Source organism: Scyliorhinus canicula, chromosome 6 (genome assembly GCF_902713615.1).
Source record: "Scyliorhinus canicula chromosome 6, sScyCan1.1, whole genome shotgun sequence".
NCBI classification, from domain to species: Eukaryota; Metazoa; Chordata; class Chondrichthyes; order Carcharhiniformes; family Scyliorhinidae; genus Scyliorhinus; species Scyliorhinus canicula.
The window spans coordinates 7,550,745-7,567,574 of NC_052151.1; the positions used below are offsets into that span (position 1 = coordinate 7,550,745).

The following is a 16,830-nucleotide window of genomic DNA, read 5'->3' on the forward strand; positions in this document are numbered from 1 at the left end:
TGCGAGTGCAGGTGGGTTGGGGTTGGGGGTGGGAAGAGAGAGAGAGAGAGATGACAAACTGCGAGTGCAAATGGGTTGGGGGTGGGAAGAGAGAGAGAGAGATGACAAACTGCGAGGTGGGGAGAGAGAGAGAGATGACAAACTGCGAGCGCCGGTGGGTTTGGGGGGGGGGGGGGGGGGGGGGGGGGGGGGGGGGGGGGGGGAAAGAGAGAGAGAGAGAGAGACGACAAACTGCGAGTGCAGGTGAGTTGGGGTTGAGGGTGCATGGGAAGAGAGATGACAAACTGCGAGTGCAGGTGGGTTGGGGTTGGGGTGGGAAGAGCGAGAGAGAGAGAGGGATGACAAACTCCGAGTGCAGGTGGGTTGGGGTTGGGGGGGGGGGGGGGGGGGGGGAAGAGAGAGAGAGAGATGACAAACTGCGAGTGCAGGTGGGTTGGGGTTGGGGGGGGGTGGGAAGAGAGAGAGAGAGATGACAAACTGCGAGTGCAGGTGGGTTGGGGTTGGGGGGGTGGGAAGAGAGAGAGAGATGACAAACTGCCAGTGCCGGTGGGTTGGGGGGGGGGGGGGCGGGGGGTGGGGGGGTGGGTGGTGATAAAGGCAAGGATTACATGTTGTCTTCCCCACCACCATCGCCCCCCCCACCCAACACCCTCACTCCCCCCTCACCCACCCAACACCCTCACTCCCCCCTCACCCACCCAACACCAACACCCTCACTCCCCCCTCACCCACCCAGCACCAACACCCTAACACCTCCCCAACCATTCCACCCCACTTGAATGCACAACACCCCTCCATTGCACATCCACCTGCGACACAATGGGCCGTGCTCACACGGTTGCCGGTGGAAGCGTGTCTATTGCAGGCCATGGAGGATGATGACGTCACGCACTGCGATGAGCTCCTGGCTCCACATCGTTGTACAATGTCTGACCCATGGCCACAGTGCCACCATCCTTCCGGACAATCCCTGCATGCGGCCGTCGCACTGCAGCGCACGGTCCCATCCTCTGCCCGGAGGGATTGAGAGGGCGGGCCAGGTGAAGGGGGGGGCACACTCACCCGAGGCCGACATCAGACCCCTCCTCACACACTGGCGCTCAACCTACATGACACCCCCGCACGCTTCGGACAGAACACAAAGGCAGCTTCTGCAGGTGTGTAAGTGATTTTAATAACAGAAAGTCCTTACATGTGCCCTAGCCCCTGAAACTAGTCTGTGCTCTTCACCCGTGCCAACTTACTGCGTGTCTACTTTTTTGGTCTTACGGGCCCTTTTACCTCGCCTAGGTGGTTCCCAGATGGTACAGCAGGACTGGAGGTGGACTCCTGCAATTCATGCCCTGTGACTCGGGATCCCTTTAGCGGACGTTTCCTGGGGCGGCCCGGCCTAGATGGGCCAGGCTGCGGCTCGGGCGACTGGGATGGCGAGCTGCCAGCCTGTCCTACCCGCTGCCCACCAGATGCACCTGGGACGGAAGGGGGGGGGGGGGGGGGGGGGGGAGTCCAAAGTGACGCGGTGTTCCGGGACCTCCCCTGCAGGGGGACCCTGGACAGAGCCCAGCACCTCCCTTCGTCGCTGCGTCTCAGAAGCCTGCGTCGCGGAACCCGCACGAGACGCAGGCGTCGTCTGAGTTTAGCTGCACGTCTCTCCCACCCTGGGGGGGCCTGGAGGCGTGGCAGGCCAGAGGGGCCGGGTCGCTCCCTCTCCCGTTGCCGCCCTGGGGCATCCTGCGGGTGTTGCAAGCCAGAGGCCCCCGTCGCACCTGAGCCTGGACACCCCTACCCAGGACACAGCCACCCATGAGACGGGACTCACTGAGCGGATGGGTGAACACCAGGGGACCATGGACTCGGACTCTGAGGATGCGCACATCACAATGCCACAGCTGTCTCCAACACCCTCCACCATCGCAGAGACACTCACCTCGGCTGGGCTATTTAGTGTTGTGTCTTCTGGTTCACTCGCTGGTGCGCACAACACTGTCGTCCCGGTACAGCAGGTGGAGGTAGGAGCAGCAGAGGGGCCGGGAGGTCGGAGGGCATCCTGGCCCAAGCAAACATCTGCCGCCCAGACGTTTTCCGGGTTCCTGGAATTAACACACCCACCCATAGACCTGATGCATTCACCAAACCTGGATCGAAGGAAGAGGGTGACGGCCGGCTTGCAGTGGCTGCAGACGCAGGTGGAGGAGTCCACCTGTGTCCAGGAGCTGGGAGTCGTGCCGGTCATGCGTGCCACCCAGGCCGAAACAGCATGGGTGGCGTCCGCGGTGGAGGCAATGGGTGCAGCGGTGTCCGACATGGGTCGCAGTATGCAAGGTCTAGGGCTGTCCATGCAGGCGGCGTCCGTGGCCCAGGACGTGGCTTCCCTCTCACAGGAAGCTATGAGCCAGACCCAGCGGCAGATGGCAGAGGCGCTCAAAGTTGTGGCCCTGTCTCAGCAGGCCATGGCGCAGTCTCTGCAGGCAATGGCCCAGTCTCAGCAAGCCATCGCTGAGGGCATCGGCGCCATTGTCCATCAGCTCGCTGGCGTTGCCAAAAAACAAACAGGGATGGCCAACTCCCTGAGCTCCATGGCTGCAGATCTGAGGACCCTTGTCGATACCAGCACGGGCCTCAAGGACTGGCAGCGCCAGGTGTCGGGGGAGCGTCGGATGACCGGTCCGTTCGCACCCCCGACCCATGTAGAGGCCCGGGGGCCATCGGGCACCCCGAGGGAGGAGGAGGTGCTGGGCTCTGTCCCGGGCCCCCCAGTAGGGGAGGTCCCGGAACACCGCGTCATTTTGGACTCCCCCCACCTTCTGTCCCAGGTGCATCTGGTGGGCAGCGGGTAGGACAGGCTGGCAGCTTGCCATCCCAGTCGCCCAAGCCGCAGCCTGGCCCATCTAGACCGGGCCGCCCCAGGAAACGTCCGCTAAAGGGATCCCGAGTCACAGGGCATGAATTGCAGGAGTCCACCTCCAGTCCTGCTGTACCGTCTGGGGAACAACCTAGGCGTAGTAAAAGGGCCTGTAAGACCAAAAAAATAGACACGCAGTAAGTTGGCACGGGTGAAGGGCACAGACTAGTTTCAGGGGCTAGGGCACATGTATGGACTTTCTGTTAGTAAAATCACTTACACACCTACAGAAGCTGCCTTTGTGTTCTGTCCGAAGCGTGCGGGGGTGTCATGTAGGTTGAGCGCCAGTGTGTGAGGAGGGGTCTGATGTCGGCCTCCGGTGAGTGTGCCCCCCCTTCACCTGGCCCGCCCTCTCAATCCCTCCGGGCAGAGGATGAGACCGTGTGCTGCAGTGTGACGGCCGCATGCAGGGATGGTCCGGAAGGATGGTGGTACTGTGGCCATGGGTCAGACATTGTACAATGATGTGGAGCCAGGAGCTCATCGCAGTGTGTGATGTCATCATCCTCCATGGCCTGCAGTAGACACGCTTCCACCGGCAGGTGGATGTGCAATGGAGGGGTGTTGTGCAATCAGGTGGGGTGGAAATGGTTGGGGAGGTGTTAGGGTGTTGGTGCTGGCTGGGTGAGGGGGGAGTGAGGGTTTTGGTGTTGGGTGGGGGTGGTGGGGAAGACAACATGTAATCCTTGCCTTTATCACCCCCCCCCCCCCACAACCACCCCAACCCACCGGCACTCGCAGTTAGTCATTTCTCTCTCTCTTCCCACCACCCCCCCCCAACCCCAACCCACCGGCATTCGAAGTTAGTAATTTCTCTCTCTCTCTCTCTCTTCCCAACTCCCCCCCCCCCCCCCCCCCCCCCACCACCACCGGCACTCGAAGTTATTCATTTCTCTCTCTCTTTCTTCCCAACCCCCCCCCCCCCCCCCCCCCCCCCCCCCCAACCCACCGGCACTCACATTTAGTCATTTCTCTCTCTCCCCGGCCTGTCACCCACCTCCACGCTGAATGGCGTCAACCATTAGCAATGGTTGACGCCGTTAAATACGGGCTGGAGAATAACGAAAGCTCATAAAACCGTGGAATCCCGCCGGTGCCAGCCATTCCCCGAGGCGGGCGGCGGGATTTGCAGAACACCGACTTATGGCGGGTGGGAGAATTCAGGAAGTGGCGGGAGCGGGCTTCTCGGTGGCCCCGGGCGATTCTCCGACCCTGCATGGGGTCGGAGAATTTCGCCCCAGATCTGAGATGGCTGGTGCACAATTCTTTACGAAACTTGACGCATCTCAAGATTTCTGGCAGTTAAAGTTAGATCAATTACTTCTACCAGACTGCACTGATGAGTTGGCATTGGCCCCTTGACACCGGTCCCACCTGCCATCTCCAGAAGGCCATCCCTGACGACCCTCACCTGGCACCCACCCTCCTCTCCTAGCACAATACCGCACCCATGATCCAACACACCCTGACATCCTCAAGCACACCCCAGGCATGCCCGGCAGTAATGCTCACGCCTGTCCCCCCACCATGCCACCCCACCCGAGATGCATGAAGCATTCGGCTCACAATACCCACCTGTGTCCCCACCAGAGAAGTTAGCGCACAATCGGCGGGAAAGGGCCAAGATGGGCGGTGGGTTGCCGGACCTCATGGTCTTCACCCCCTACGAGGAAAAGGCCCTGGAGGTCGCGGGAGTGGCCGAGGACAGAACGATCACCGACGTAGAGATTGGCCGACGCTCCAGAGGTGACGATCCACCAGCCCCCACCCTGATGACCTGTCACACGTGAGTTGTTCAAGCTAGCATGATGGTCCTTTCCTTTCATTGACGTGTCAATTCTGCTGCAGGTTTAGATCAGTGGGCTAGACAGCTGGTTTGTAATACAGAAAAGACCAGCAATTCTTGTACCGGCTTACCTGAACAGGTGCTGGAATGTGACGACCAGGGACTTTTCACAGTAACTTCATACTTGTGACAATAAAAGATTATTATTATTATGACATCCAGCTGGCAGTGCCCCCCCCCCCCCCCCCCTCCAACCCCTGCCCTCCCTCCTGCGGCATGGTCATAATCCCCACCCTCCACCAGCGCAAAGACACACCTGAATGGACGAAAGTAGTGGACAGGCTTCTGGAGCACAATCCGGTGAGCACCACACAGTTGCAAATGCACATCAGGTGGAGGCAAGAATGTCCAGGAGAGACAGCAACGGAGGTCTGCTGGATCCCAGGACCCAGCTGAGTCCCAATCAGATGCTGAGCCTCTGGGCCAGGTTATCCCGGAGCTGATGCAGTCATTGTGGCACGGTCGTGAGATTCAGAGGGGGATGTCAGTGACACTTCAACAGGTCGACAGCTGTTGGATGATTCCCAGAGCTTAGAGTGCAGGAAAGTGCACCGGCAATGCATAGCACTGTGGCCAGCAATGCTAGGGTGGCAGCTGCAGTGGAGAGCCTGGAGCTTAATGTCAGCAACATGAGTGGTGGTATCCAAGGCGTAGCTCAGTCAGCATGTCCGACTCCCTGTCGCTGATGTAGGCGGACCTTTCCGAACCACTGTGGAGCATGTCCCAGTCTCAATGGGCATTGCCGACACGCTCCGGCATGTCCAGAATGCTGGGGACATGTTTCAGTCTCAGGTAGACCTTGTTAGGCACTGCAGGACATGTCCCAGTCTCAGGTGGGCCTTGTCGGGGCACTGCTGAGCATGTTCCAGCCTCAGGTGGGCCTTGCTAGGCACTGCTGAGCATGTTCCAGCCTCAGGTGGACCTTGCTAGGCACTGCTGAGCATGTTCCAGCCTCAGATGGACCTTGCTAGGCACTGCGGAGCATGTTCCAGTCTCAGGTGGGCCTTGCTAGGTCGCTGTTGAGCATGTTCCATTCTCAGGTGGACCTTGCTAGGTCGCTGTTGAGCATGTTCCATTCTCAGGTGGACCTTGTCGGGGCACTGCTGAGCATGTTCCAGCCTCAGGTGGGCCTTGCTAGGCACTGCTGAGCATGTTCCAGCCTCAGGTGGGCCTTGCTAGGCACTGCTGAGCATGTTCCAGTCTCAGGTGGGCCTTGTCGGGGCCCTGCTGAGCATGTTCCAGCCTCAGGTGGGCCTTGCTAGGCACTGCTGAGCATGTTCCAGCCTCAGGTGGACCTTGCTAGGCACTGCGGAGCATGTTCCAGTCTCAGGTGGGCCTTGCTAGGCACTGCGGAGCATGTTCCAGTCTCAGGTGGGCCTTGCTAGGTCGCTGTTGAGCATGTTCCATTCTCAGGTGGACCTTGCTAGGTCGCTGTTGAGCATGTTCCATTCTCAGGTGGACCTTGTCACGGCGTTGCGGAGCGTGTTTCAGTCTCAGGTGGACCTTGCTAGGTCGCTGTTGAGCATGTTCCATTCTCAGGTGGGCCTTGCCGGGGCGCTGTGGAGCATGTTCCAGTCTCAGGTGGACCTTGCTAGGCACTGCGGAGCATGTTCCAGTCTCAGGTGGACCTTGCTAGGTCGCTGTTGAACATGTTCCATTCTCAGGTGGACCTTGTCGCGGCGTTGCGGAGCATGTTCTAGTCTCAGGTGGGCCTTGTCAGGGCACCGCGGAGCATGCCCCAGTCTCAGGTAGACCTTGCCGGGATGCTGCGGAGCATGTTCAAGTCTCAGGTGGACATTGTTGAGGAGCTCCTGAGCATGTCCCGGTTGCGGAGGTGCACGTCCCAGATACATGGACATTGCGAAGGTGCTGCAGAACATGGCCTGCTCACAGAAGTGCATCGCCAAGGGCACCAACCCCAAATTGTGGTCACCTTGGAGCCACCAGGGCTGGAAGAGCGAGATGATACAGGGGAATCGGAGCTCGATCTAGCTGCCCCTCTATCCCGGGTGACCCACCAGGGCGCAATAGGAACTGATCGGAATGAGGGAGCGCTGGAGACCGACCCAGAGCCCCCTACAGGAAGACAACGGTGGTCTCCTGAGTCCACCTCCCCTAGCAACGGTGGGTCTTGGGCTTAGCGTGCGGAACTTGGTGGCGCGGAAAGGCATGTGCCACCACCAAGTTGGCAGAGGATCTCTGGCCTCAGGCCCTCTAGAGGACGCCTACCAGGGGCCTCAAAGGCAGGATGCGATAAGCTGCAGGCTGCCTCCACCTCTGATGTGTATCCTGGGGACAGAACTAGACGGAGTTGTACATCATGGAGGGCTAAGCACATTGTGGATCACTGAGGGGGCACTGGGGGGAAGGGGGTGCGGCACCATTGGTAGATAGGGCAGTTGGAGGTCATTACTGCACTTGTACACCATTAACACACATTACACCCGAGACATGTGAAGCCTCTGTCATTATTCCGCACTGCAGACCGGCCTGCAGCCTCGCCTCCCCCAGTTGCCCTCTGCCCTTCCCAGGCCCGAGTACCCCAGTCTCCCTGCTACTATACCAAGGCCCCCCGCCCCAAGGCATACCACATGCAGATGATGGGTATGAGCGTGCACTCAGCAGACAAGAGTCAGACTACGGCATAGATTGAGGTGCATCAGAGTTCAGCTCACAGCGGGTTATCACCCTCCTGCCTTGTATATTGACCCGCTAACAGTGGAGACACAGGCCCATCACCCTGGAATGATATGACAGATCCTGGGAGGGTGAAACAGGGTGGGGGGGCATGGCGGAGGGGGCAGTGAGGGGGTATTGGGCGGGCCGCCAAAGGGGGGGGGGGGGCACAGATTTGCGGGATCATGCATGGGATGGGGAGAGGGGGTGCGATGACAAACATAACTGCATCCTATGAGAAGCAGGCAAGGATGTGGGCCTCCCTGGTCCTCCGGGCATGCCGGTCCCTCACCGCCGCATGTCCTCTCCTGCGGGTCCTCCTAGGCTCGACCTTTAGCTGGTCCAGCTCCCCCTTGTCCTCCTCCAGCACGTCACCTCACTGCTGTGACAGGTTGGTGAGGGCACAGCAGACCACTACAAAGCGGGTGAAACTGCAGTGCACCACTAGAGCAGTCAAGGCATTGAAACTTGCACCTCAACGACTGCAGCGGTTCAAGAAAACAACTCACCATTACCTTCTAAAGGGCAACTAGGGATGGGCAATAAAGCTGGACAACCAGCGATGCCCACATCCTGTAAATGTATTTTTAAAAAGGCAGTCCGATGCACCGCTCAATGACTACCTGGGTGGCCACATGGGCCTCGTTATAGTGGGTCTCTGCACGGTCTCCAGCCTCTGTGCCAGCATCATTAGCCAGGACCTAAACGGGTACATTTATCCCCAGCATCTTCGAGGGACACCCTGGGATGTCCCTCGAAGATGCTGGGGATCTCTAACTGCCCCAGGATGTAGCTGCTGTAAACAAACGCTGGGAAGCATACACACACATGCATGGTCTTCAGGTGGCGATCGCACACAAGTTGAATGTTCAGGAGTGTAACCCCTTCCAGCTAATGAAGGATGCTCCCGGACCTGGTGCGTGCAAGGAGCTGGGGCATCCCGGCGATAGCGGATAAACCTGCTGCCCAGACATTTTGTTGGGCTTGATTCAGGTCAAAGTTTATATAGTATTCTGTTCGGGCAAATAGGGCATATGGATGCACGTGCGGGCTGTTGGCTGGGAGATGCCACACAAGTCGGCACGGTAGCATAGTGGTTAGCACTGTTGCTTCACAACGCCAGGGTCCCAGGTTTGATTCCCACTTGGGTCACTGTCTGTGTGGAGTCTGCACATTCTCCCTGTGCCCACGTGGGTTTCTTCCGGGTGCTCCGGTTTCCTCCCACAAGTCCTGAAAGACGTGCTTGTTAGGTAATTTGGACATTCTGAATTCTCCCTCAGTGTAACCGAACAGGCGCAGAAATGTGGCGACCAGGGGCTTTTCACAGTAACTTCATTGCAGTGTTTATGGAAGCATACTTGTGACAATAAAGATGATTAAAATTATTAATAAAGTCCCTGCACAAGCCCTGAAACGATCCTGAGGCACAGAGGTTCAGGGTTGCGGTGAACGTAAAGGCCACCAGGAGCGGATATCCTCTTCCTCCTCCACGTGGTGCCAAGTCTGCAAGGACATGGCACAAGTGCCGCACCGTCTCCTTGTTTAGGCAGAGCCTCCTGCTGCATATGGTGCCCACATCAGTTCTAAACACCAGTGACACCTACACAACATGGGCTGTCACCGGCCTCCCCCTCTGGGTCTCTCCCTGGCCTGATGAGCGGCCAGGTCCTCAGGATGTGGGACGAGGCCCTGCACATGGGCTGCCATCTTGGCCTCTGTTGATACTGTTGCCACTGTCTTCTCCGGTGTCTGGCCGCCTGGCCTGCCAGCATCACCATGAGGGTAGCTTCCGCGGGGTCCACAATATCATCCAAAATGTGATATCTGTAAGGAATTGGAGAGAGTTGGAGACTGACAACCAGCTGTGGGTTCCACCCTGGACCTGCAGGTCCCCCAGGCGTACCCTACCCTCACATCGCCTGCCCTCCCTCAGGGTGCCATGCAACATACCCTGCACACGCACCCCTGGCAGCAGCAGGGGCCCTTGGACCCTGTATCCCAGGCACTCACTGGAAACGTTACCTGGATCGGGGGCTGGTTCTCTCCCTGGTCCACACACTCACTCTCTGTTGCAGGGATATCCCCAGTACTGTGGCCCAGCTTTGTACTGTATTTGTTTTATTATCACATGTACCGAGGTACAATGAAAAGTATTGTTCAGCGTTCAGTCCAGACAGATCATTCCATACATGAAAAAACATAGGACGTACATAAATATACAATGTAAACACACAGACACAGGCATCGGGTGAAGCATACAGGAGTACAGTAGAGAAGATGTGTGAAGAGATCAGATCAGTCTATAAGGGGGTCATTTAGGAGTCTGGTAACAGTGGGGTAGAAGCTGTTTTCCAACCATTTAGTGCGTGCTCTCAGGCTTTTGTATCTTCTGCTCACTGGAAGAAGTTGGAAGAGAGAATAAACCGGGTGAGAGGGATCTTTAACCATGCTGCCCGCTTTCCCAAGGCAGCGGGATGTGTAGACAGAGTCAATGGATGGGAGGCAGGTTTGTGTGATGGACTGGGCTGTGTTCATGACTCTCTGTAGTTTCTTACAGTCTTGGGCCGAGCAGTTGCCATACCAGGCTGTGATGCAGCCAGATAGGATGCTTCCTATGGTGCACCTGTAAAAGTTGGTAAGAGTTAATGTGGACATGCCAAATTTCCTTAGTTTCCTGAGAAAGTATAGGTGCTGTTATGAATTCTTGGTCATAGAATCATAGAATTTACAGTGCAGAAGGAGGCCATTCAGCCCATCGAGTCTGCACCAGCCTTTGGAAAGAGCACCCTACCTAAGCCCGCATCTCCACCCTATCCCCGTAACCCAGTAACCTCTCCCAGCCTTTTTGGACACTAAGGGCAATTTAGCAAGGCCAAGCCACCTAACCTGCACATCTTTGGACTATGGAAGGAAACCGGAGCACCCGGAGGAAACCCATGAAGACACGGGGAGAACGTGCAGACTCCGCACAGATAGTGACCCAAGCCGGGAATCGAACCTGGGACCCTGGAGCTGTGAAGCAACTGTGATAACCACTGTGCTATCATGCCCCATAATGTCAATGTGGATGGACTAGGACAGATTATTGGTGATGTGCATACCTAGAAATTTGAAGCTGTCAACCACCTCCACCTTGGCCCCGTTGGGGTGTGTACGATACTTGCTCCCTGAAGTCAATGATCTGCTTTTAGGTTTGCTGACATTGAGGGGGAGATTGTTGTCATTACACCACTGCACTAGGTTCTCTATCTTCCTCCGATACTCTGACTCATCGTTATTGGAGATCCGGCCCACTACAGTTATGTCATCAGCAAACTGGAAGATTGAGTTGGAGCCAAATTTTGCCACGCAGTCGTGTGTGTGTGTACAGGGAGTATAGTAGGGGGCTAAGTACGCAGCTTTGAGGGGCCCTGGTATTGAGGACTACCGTGGAGGAGGTGTTGTTGTTTACCCTTACTGATTTTGTGGTCTATGGGTCAGGAGGTTGAGAATCGAGAGGGAGGAGCCAAGTCCTTAGCTTGGCTGGGATTATGGTGTTGAAGGCGGAGCTGTAGTCAATGAATAGGAGTCTGACGTAGAAGTCCTTGTTGTTGAGATGCTGCAGGGATGCGTGTAGGGTTAGGGAGATGGTGTCTGCTGTGGACCGGTTGTGGCGGTATACAAATTGCTATGGATTAAGGCATTCTGGGAGTATGGAGTTGATGTGTCTCATGACCGACCTCTCGAAGTACTTCATAATGATTGGTGTCAAGGCCACCGGATGATAGTCGTTGAGGCATGTTGCCATACTTTGGCACCAGTATGAAGGTGGTCTTCTTAAAGCAGTTGGGAATTTCGGAACGGAGTAGGGAGAGGTTGAAGATGTTATAACTGTACTGGAGCAGCTTGGCTAGGGTTGCCTCACCTAGACCAATCACATATTGATCACACACACCTTAAGCCAATTAGTAATTAACCTTGTCTCATTTAGGCCAATCAGAATGCAATAACATCATTGATCATGCTGTGGGTTGTGGCTTGGAACGAGTTCATCAGCAGCATCTTTCACTGCCCAAGTTGTGCAGCAAGTTTGAAACTGCTATCCACAGGGAAACAGAAGTTATGAGGAGAGAACAGAGACTGAGTGTAAACTTGTGTCCAAGGCCATAGTCGGCAGGCCTCCGCCAGGGTCCTGGGTTTGATTTCCCTTGTGTCACTGTCTGTGCAGAGTCTGCACGTTCTCCCTGAGTCTACTTGGGTTTCTTTCAGGTGCTCAGGTTTTCTCCTACAAGTCCCGAAAGACATGCTTGTTAGGTGAATTGGACATTCTGAATTCTCACCCAGTGCATCCGAACAGGTCCTGGAATGTGACGAATAGGGGATTTTCACAGTAACTTCATTGAAGTGTCAATGTAAACCTACTTGTGACAATTATAAAGATTATTGCTATTAGTATTAGTCAAGTCCTGTTCTGTTTTTGAGAAGTAATAATCTACAACTTATTAAAAATTTCCTGAGTTACTTCACCAAACTATCTCCTGTTGCCTGTAAAGACTAAAGTCTCAAATAAACATAATTAGAATTTAAGTTCAAATTGTCCCTCGGACTTTCACCACAGGGCTGCATTCCTGCTCTAAACACTGGCACCTGTTGGACAACATCTTGGTGCACCAGTGTGACCACAATGACTCCCGCATACTCGAGTCATGTCCAATGCTGACTTTCATACAGCCACCGATTTGTTTGCTCAAAGCTTAACTTCCATTTCAAGCTTAAGCTAAAGAACAGGGCTGGGATTCTCCCCTACCCGGCAGGGCGGGGGCGGGGGGCGGGGGGTCCCAGCGTGTCGGAGTGGCGTGAACCACTCCGGCGTCGGGCCGCCCTAAAGGTGCGGAATTCTCAGCACCTTTAGGGGCCAAGCCCTCACATTGAGGGGCTAGGCCCGTGCCGGAGTGGTTCCCACTCCGCCGGCTGGCGTGAACGGCCTTTGGCGCCACGCCAGCCGGGGCCGAAAGGACTTCGCCGGCCGGCATCCCCGGAGCCCGCCCGCGCCGCCTATCCTGCCGGGCAGGTAGATGGTTTGAACCACGCCGGCGGGAGAGGCCTGTCAGCGGGGGGCCCGCCGACCAGCGCAGCGCGATTTCCGCCCCCGCCGAATCTCGGAGGGCGGAGAATTCGGGACATGGCCGGGGGGGATTGACGCCGGCCCCGCCCCAGATCTAGAAACAAGCCATCGAAGGAATTTCTAGTCCGCAAACTGCAAATCTCTTCTTTCAGAGATGGATATCACGCAACCTTAGACCAGACTGGAACACCCTGCTTTCCATGCTGATTCCACTCCAGAAGAACTCAGGATACACATCAAAACTTCAGTGCTCGATGTTCCAGTGAGGTAATCAGACCCAGCACCAAGAAGAACAGAGACAGGTTTGATGACAATCATAGAAACCCTATTGCAGAAGCACGTCATTGAACCCATCGAGTCTACAGCGACCCTCTGAAAGAGCACCCTTCTTTGGCCCAATTCCCCACACTATCTCCGTAACCTCGCCTAACTTTTGGTCACTAAATTAAAATTTAGCACATGGCCAATTCACCTAATCTGCACATCTTTGGACTGTGGGAGGAAAATGGAGCACTCGCAGGAAACCCACGTGGACACGGGAAGAATGTGCAAACTACACACAGACAGTCACCCAAGGTTGGAATCGAACCCAGGCCCCTGGCACTGTGAGGCAGCAGTGTTAATCACTGAACCACTGTGCCGACCACAAGGAAATCCAAGAAAAATCATAAAGAAATTCAAGATCGGCTAACAATAAAAAGGTCAGCTCACTAGACTCATCTGGCTCAGCAGGCTAGTCAAGAGAGAAAGACAGACTACCTTCAAGCGCGCAGCACCCTTCACAGTAAACTGAAGAATATCCAAAATGACAGGTGGATCACATTTACGGAAAAAACTCAACTATATGCCGACACTGGTGACAGAAGAAGCTTCGTAGAAGTACTAAAGTCTGCCTATGGACTAGCATAGAGAAACTCAAAACCCCCTGAGGAGTGCTGATGGCAAGACACTACTGTTCGGAAAACAAAATAACTTTTAAGGGATATATGAAATGAATGAAAATCGCTTATTGTCACAAGTAGGCTTCAAATTAAGTTACTGTGAAAAGCCCCTAGTTGCCACATTCCGGCGCCTGTTCGGGGAGGCTGGTACGGGATATATATTTGTATTGGTAAACATTAGAAACAAGGGATTTAAAAAAAAATTTAGAGCACCCAATTCTTTTTTTTTCCAAATAAGTGGAAATTTAGTCTGGCCAATCCACCTACTTACTCTGCACATCTTCGGGTTGTGGGGGTGAGACCCATGCAAACACAGGGAGAATGTGCAAACTCCACACAACCAGTGATCCGGGGCCGGGATCGAACTCGGGTCCTCAGCGCCATGAGGTAGCAGTGCTAACGACTGCACCACAGTGCCGCCCTGAAACAAGGTATATTTTTAACTAGGTTTGATTTAATGTCTCTGTGCCTACATGGTAAAACCTTTTGTAAAAGGCAAAAGATTTATACGATCTGAAGAGAAACAAGAGTGTACTGTAAAACCTTTGTCAGGTTCACCCTGAAAAAGGTGTTTTCTGTGTGGGGGTTGGCTTCAATTCTAACTGTGATTCTATTGTGCTCAAGGAGGGCTACGGTATAAAGAGTAATGAACCAGCAGTGGTTGTTTAGCAACTGGGGCCTTGTAAAGCACAGAAGCATTTAAGTTTTAGTTTAGCTAATTTGATTGCAGTTGGAGGAAGGCTGTGAGAGAGAAGGCAGCTCTCACAGCTCTGATAGAAGCTGATAGTTTAGAAGGCTGAAGAGGGAACATCTCTCTCATCTTTGCTGGAACAATAGCCATACTATAGAGTAATAGTTAAGAAAACAAGTACAGAGATCTGAAGAATAGCTAGTTAAGGAAACCGGAGAATGAAGAGACTTCCAAGAAGTCTGAGGCTAAAGTTACTAGAACAGAGCACTGTTCAGTAAAGGAACAGAGACCTGAGAAAGTTAAGACACCTGAAAGATATCAGAAGTGATTTTTAGGTCTGGGAGATTTTACTACAGCCTGTGGAATGAGAGTTGAAACAACTTTGAAAATCAGTGACAGGATCTCGGAATTTGTGTACACGCAGTTGAGACAAAAGAAACATAACAAGGAGTGGTGTAAAATCCTGGACTGGATTAACTGTTAAAAGTAGAGCAGAAGCTTGAGTTAAAGAATCATTTGCAAAACTTGAATTGGATTTCAGAATGCAAACCTCTAAGTGAAAGCATTATTATGAGTGAAGATTTTAAAGTGTGCTTTTGGAAGTGGAGTTTGGAAACCATCATGTGATCATCATCGGTGGGGGGGATTCTGAGGAGAAATCCACAGGCACTAGCTTGGGTTCAGAGCAGAGTGCATGCATTTGCAGTGCAGAAGGCGACACACTGGCACAGTAGTTAGCACTGCTTCCGCACAGCACTGGTGTGCACATCACCAATGATCTGATCTGGTCCACCCATGTCGACACTACGACCAAGAGAGCACGACAGCGCCCATACTTTCTCAGGAAACTAAGGAAATTCGGCATGTCCACATTGACTCTCACAAACTTTTACAGATGCACCACAGAAAGAATCCTATCTGGCTGCATCACAGCCTGGTATGGCAACTGCTCGGCCCAAGACCGTAAGGAAGTACAGCGTCGTGAACATGCCCAGTCCATCACGTAAATTCGCCTTCCATCCATTGACTCTGTCTCCACCTTCCGCTGTCTGGGAAAGCGGGCAGCATAATCAAAGTCCCCTCCCACAGAGCAGACAAAAGTTTTACAATTGTATCCTAACAGTAATAGAAAATCTTGGAGGGAGACATTTGTTCAGGTGCTGCAGCTTCTAGTGGTGCTATTCACTCTTACATCACCCCTGGTGCAGGCAACACCGCAAGTTGTTATGTGTGCCATCCACAAGACATTCTTCAACAATATCAATGAGGAACACCTTGCAGGTATCAGCCTACGGCATTACGTGCCCTCAAGAATTGAAGTACATCTGTATTGCAATGCTAGAAACAGTGTTACTGAACAAATGTGTGCCTCCTTTTGTGGAATGAATTCCATCGTGCTGTGTAAATTGTAAATGCCTTTGTACTTTCTGCACATATCTTTATCATTATTAAAGGTAATAACATACAGGGAGGTACATAATGTACAGGTAGGTTCTGGGAATTCAGTTACATTGTGGGGACACTTGGGTTTTGTAAAATTTTGAGTATAGTGAAAATGGAGATCCTCACGTTTGCGCTGCGACAGAAGTTCGTTTGGAAACCTAAAGGTGTACTTTGGTCAGGTATCAAGGTAGTGAAAATTCACACTGTTAATCCTGGTAGACTTTTCAGATCAGTTCAATTCCTTATTGTGCCTACATCCATGTCATTTGGAGTACACCAGGAGTCCTAGCATACAAGGAAGAGTGGAAAATCCGCAGAAGATTGGTGAGTCTAGACTGAGTGTCACATTCCCAGCTTCCCCCTGCCAAAAATATCTACTTTTTGCCCCAACATGCCGCTTTGCAAAACCAGCTTTGAAGGTCAGGGCAAATATTCGCAATGAGACACAGTGATGAATGTGACCCTTGGTCAGGTCCGCCTCTATCAACTGTCTCAGTGTTCAAGTAATACAAGTCCTCTTCCTGGGCCCCAGCTTTAAAAAGCCACCGTAAGAAGTTAATTAGAAGGGCAGGATAGCCCTCAGCCTAGTTTGTCTCAATCCCACCCAAGTTGCAGTGGGAGTAAGATGGACCAGCCACATATTTTTCCTATCCTGCATAACTGGTCCTGGACATAAACAATCAGTTTCAAAACTGAATAAACTTCAAAAAGCAGTTCTCAGAGTTGATTAACAATACTCTGGATTTATTGTCATCTGTGATCGCATATTCTCACCTAAAGGATTATAATCCAAGTTAAGGACACGGAGTTGAGAACTGTGGGCCACTGCAATTGCCAGGCGTGTCCACCCCTTCACTGTGATAGCTGGGTTAGCACTCAGCGTCAGCTCTTTCAGACCTGAGAGAAAACAGAATCAGTATCAGAAAGTTTGATGACACTTTAGAAGTCATAGTATGAGAACAACAAAGACAAAGTAAAATGCTGTACACATGAAACACAAAAATAAAAAGTCCATAGAAGCTGTCTTCCACTCTCATGACTTCTACCCACCACTAACTGCATCTGTACTCACCAACATACCCAACCATCTTCAGTTGCTTCATCAACAGGGGCTGGTTTAGCACAGGGCTAAATCGCTGGCTTTGAAGGCAGACTGAGGCAGGCCATCAGCACGGTTCAATTCCCGTACCAGCCTCCCCGAACAGGCGCCGGTATGTGGCGACTAGG

General features: G+C 53.5%; 1 protein-coding gene across 4 annotated transcripts in view; it reads right to left on the bottom strand.

Moving 5' to 3' along the window:
- The window catches only part of lrrc73 (leucine rich repeat containing 73), a 103,421-nt gene that overhangs the window by 42,479 nt on the left and 44,112 nt on the right, over window positions 1–16,830 (bottom strand). For all 4 annotated transcript variants that reach the window (XM_038798942.1, XM_038798940.1, XM_038798943.1 and 1 more), the window contains one exon: window positions 16,378–16,500. In XM_038798942.1, the coding sequence (XP_038654870.1) occupies window positions 16,378–16,500 (123 nt within the window). The remainder of the gene's footprint in view (window positions 1–16,377; window positions 16,501–16,830) is intronic.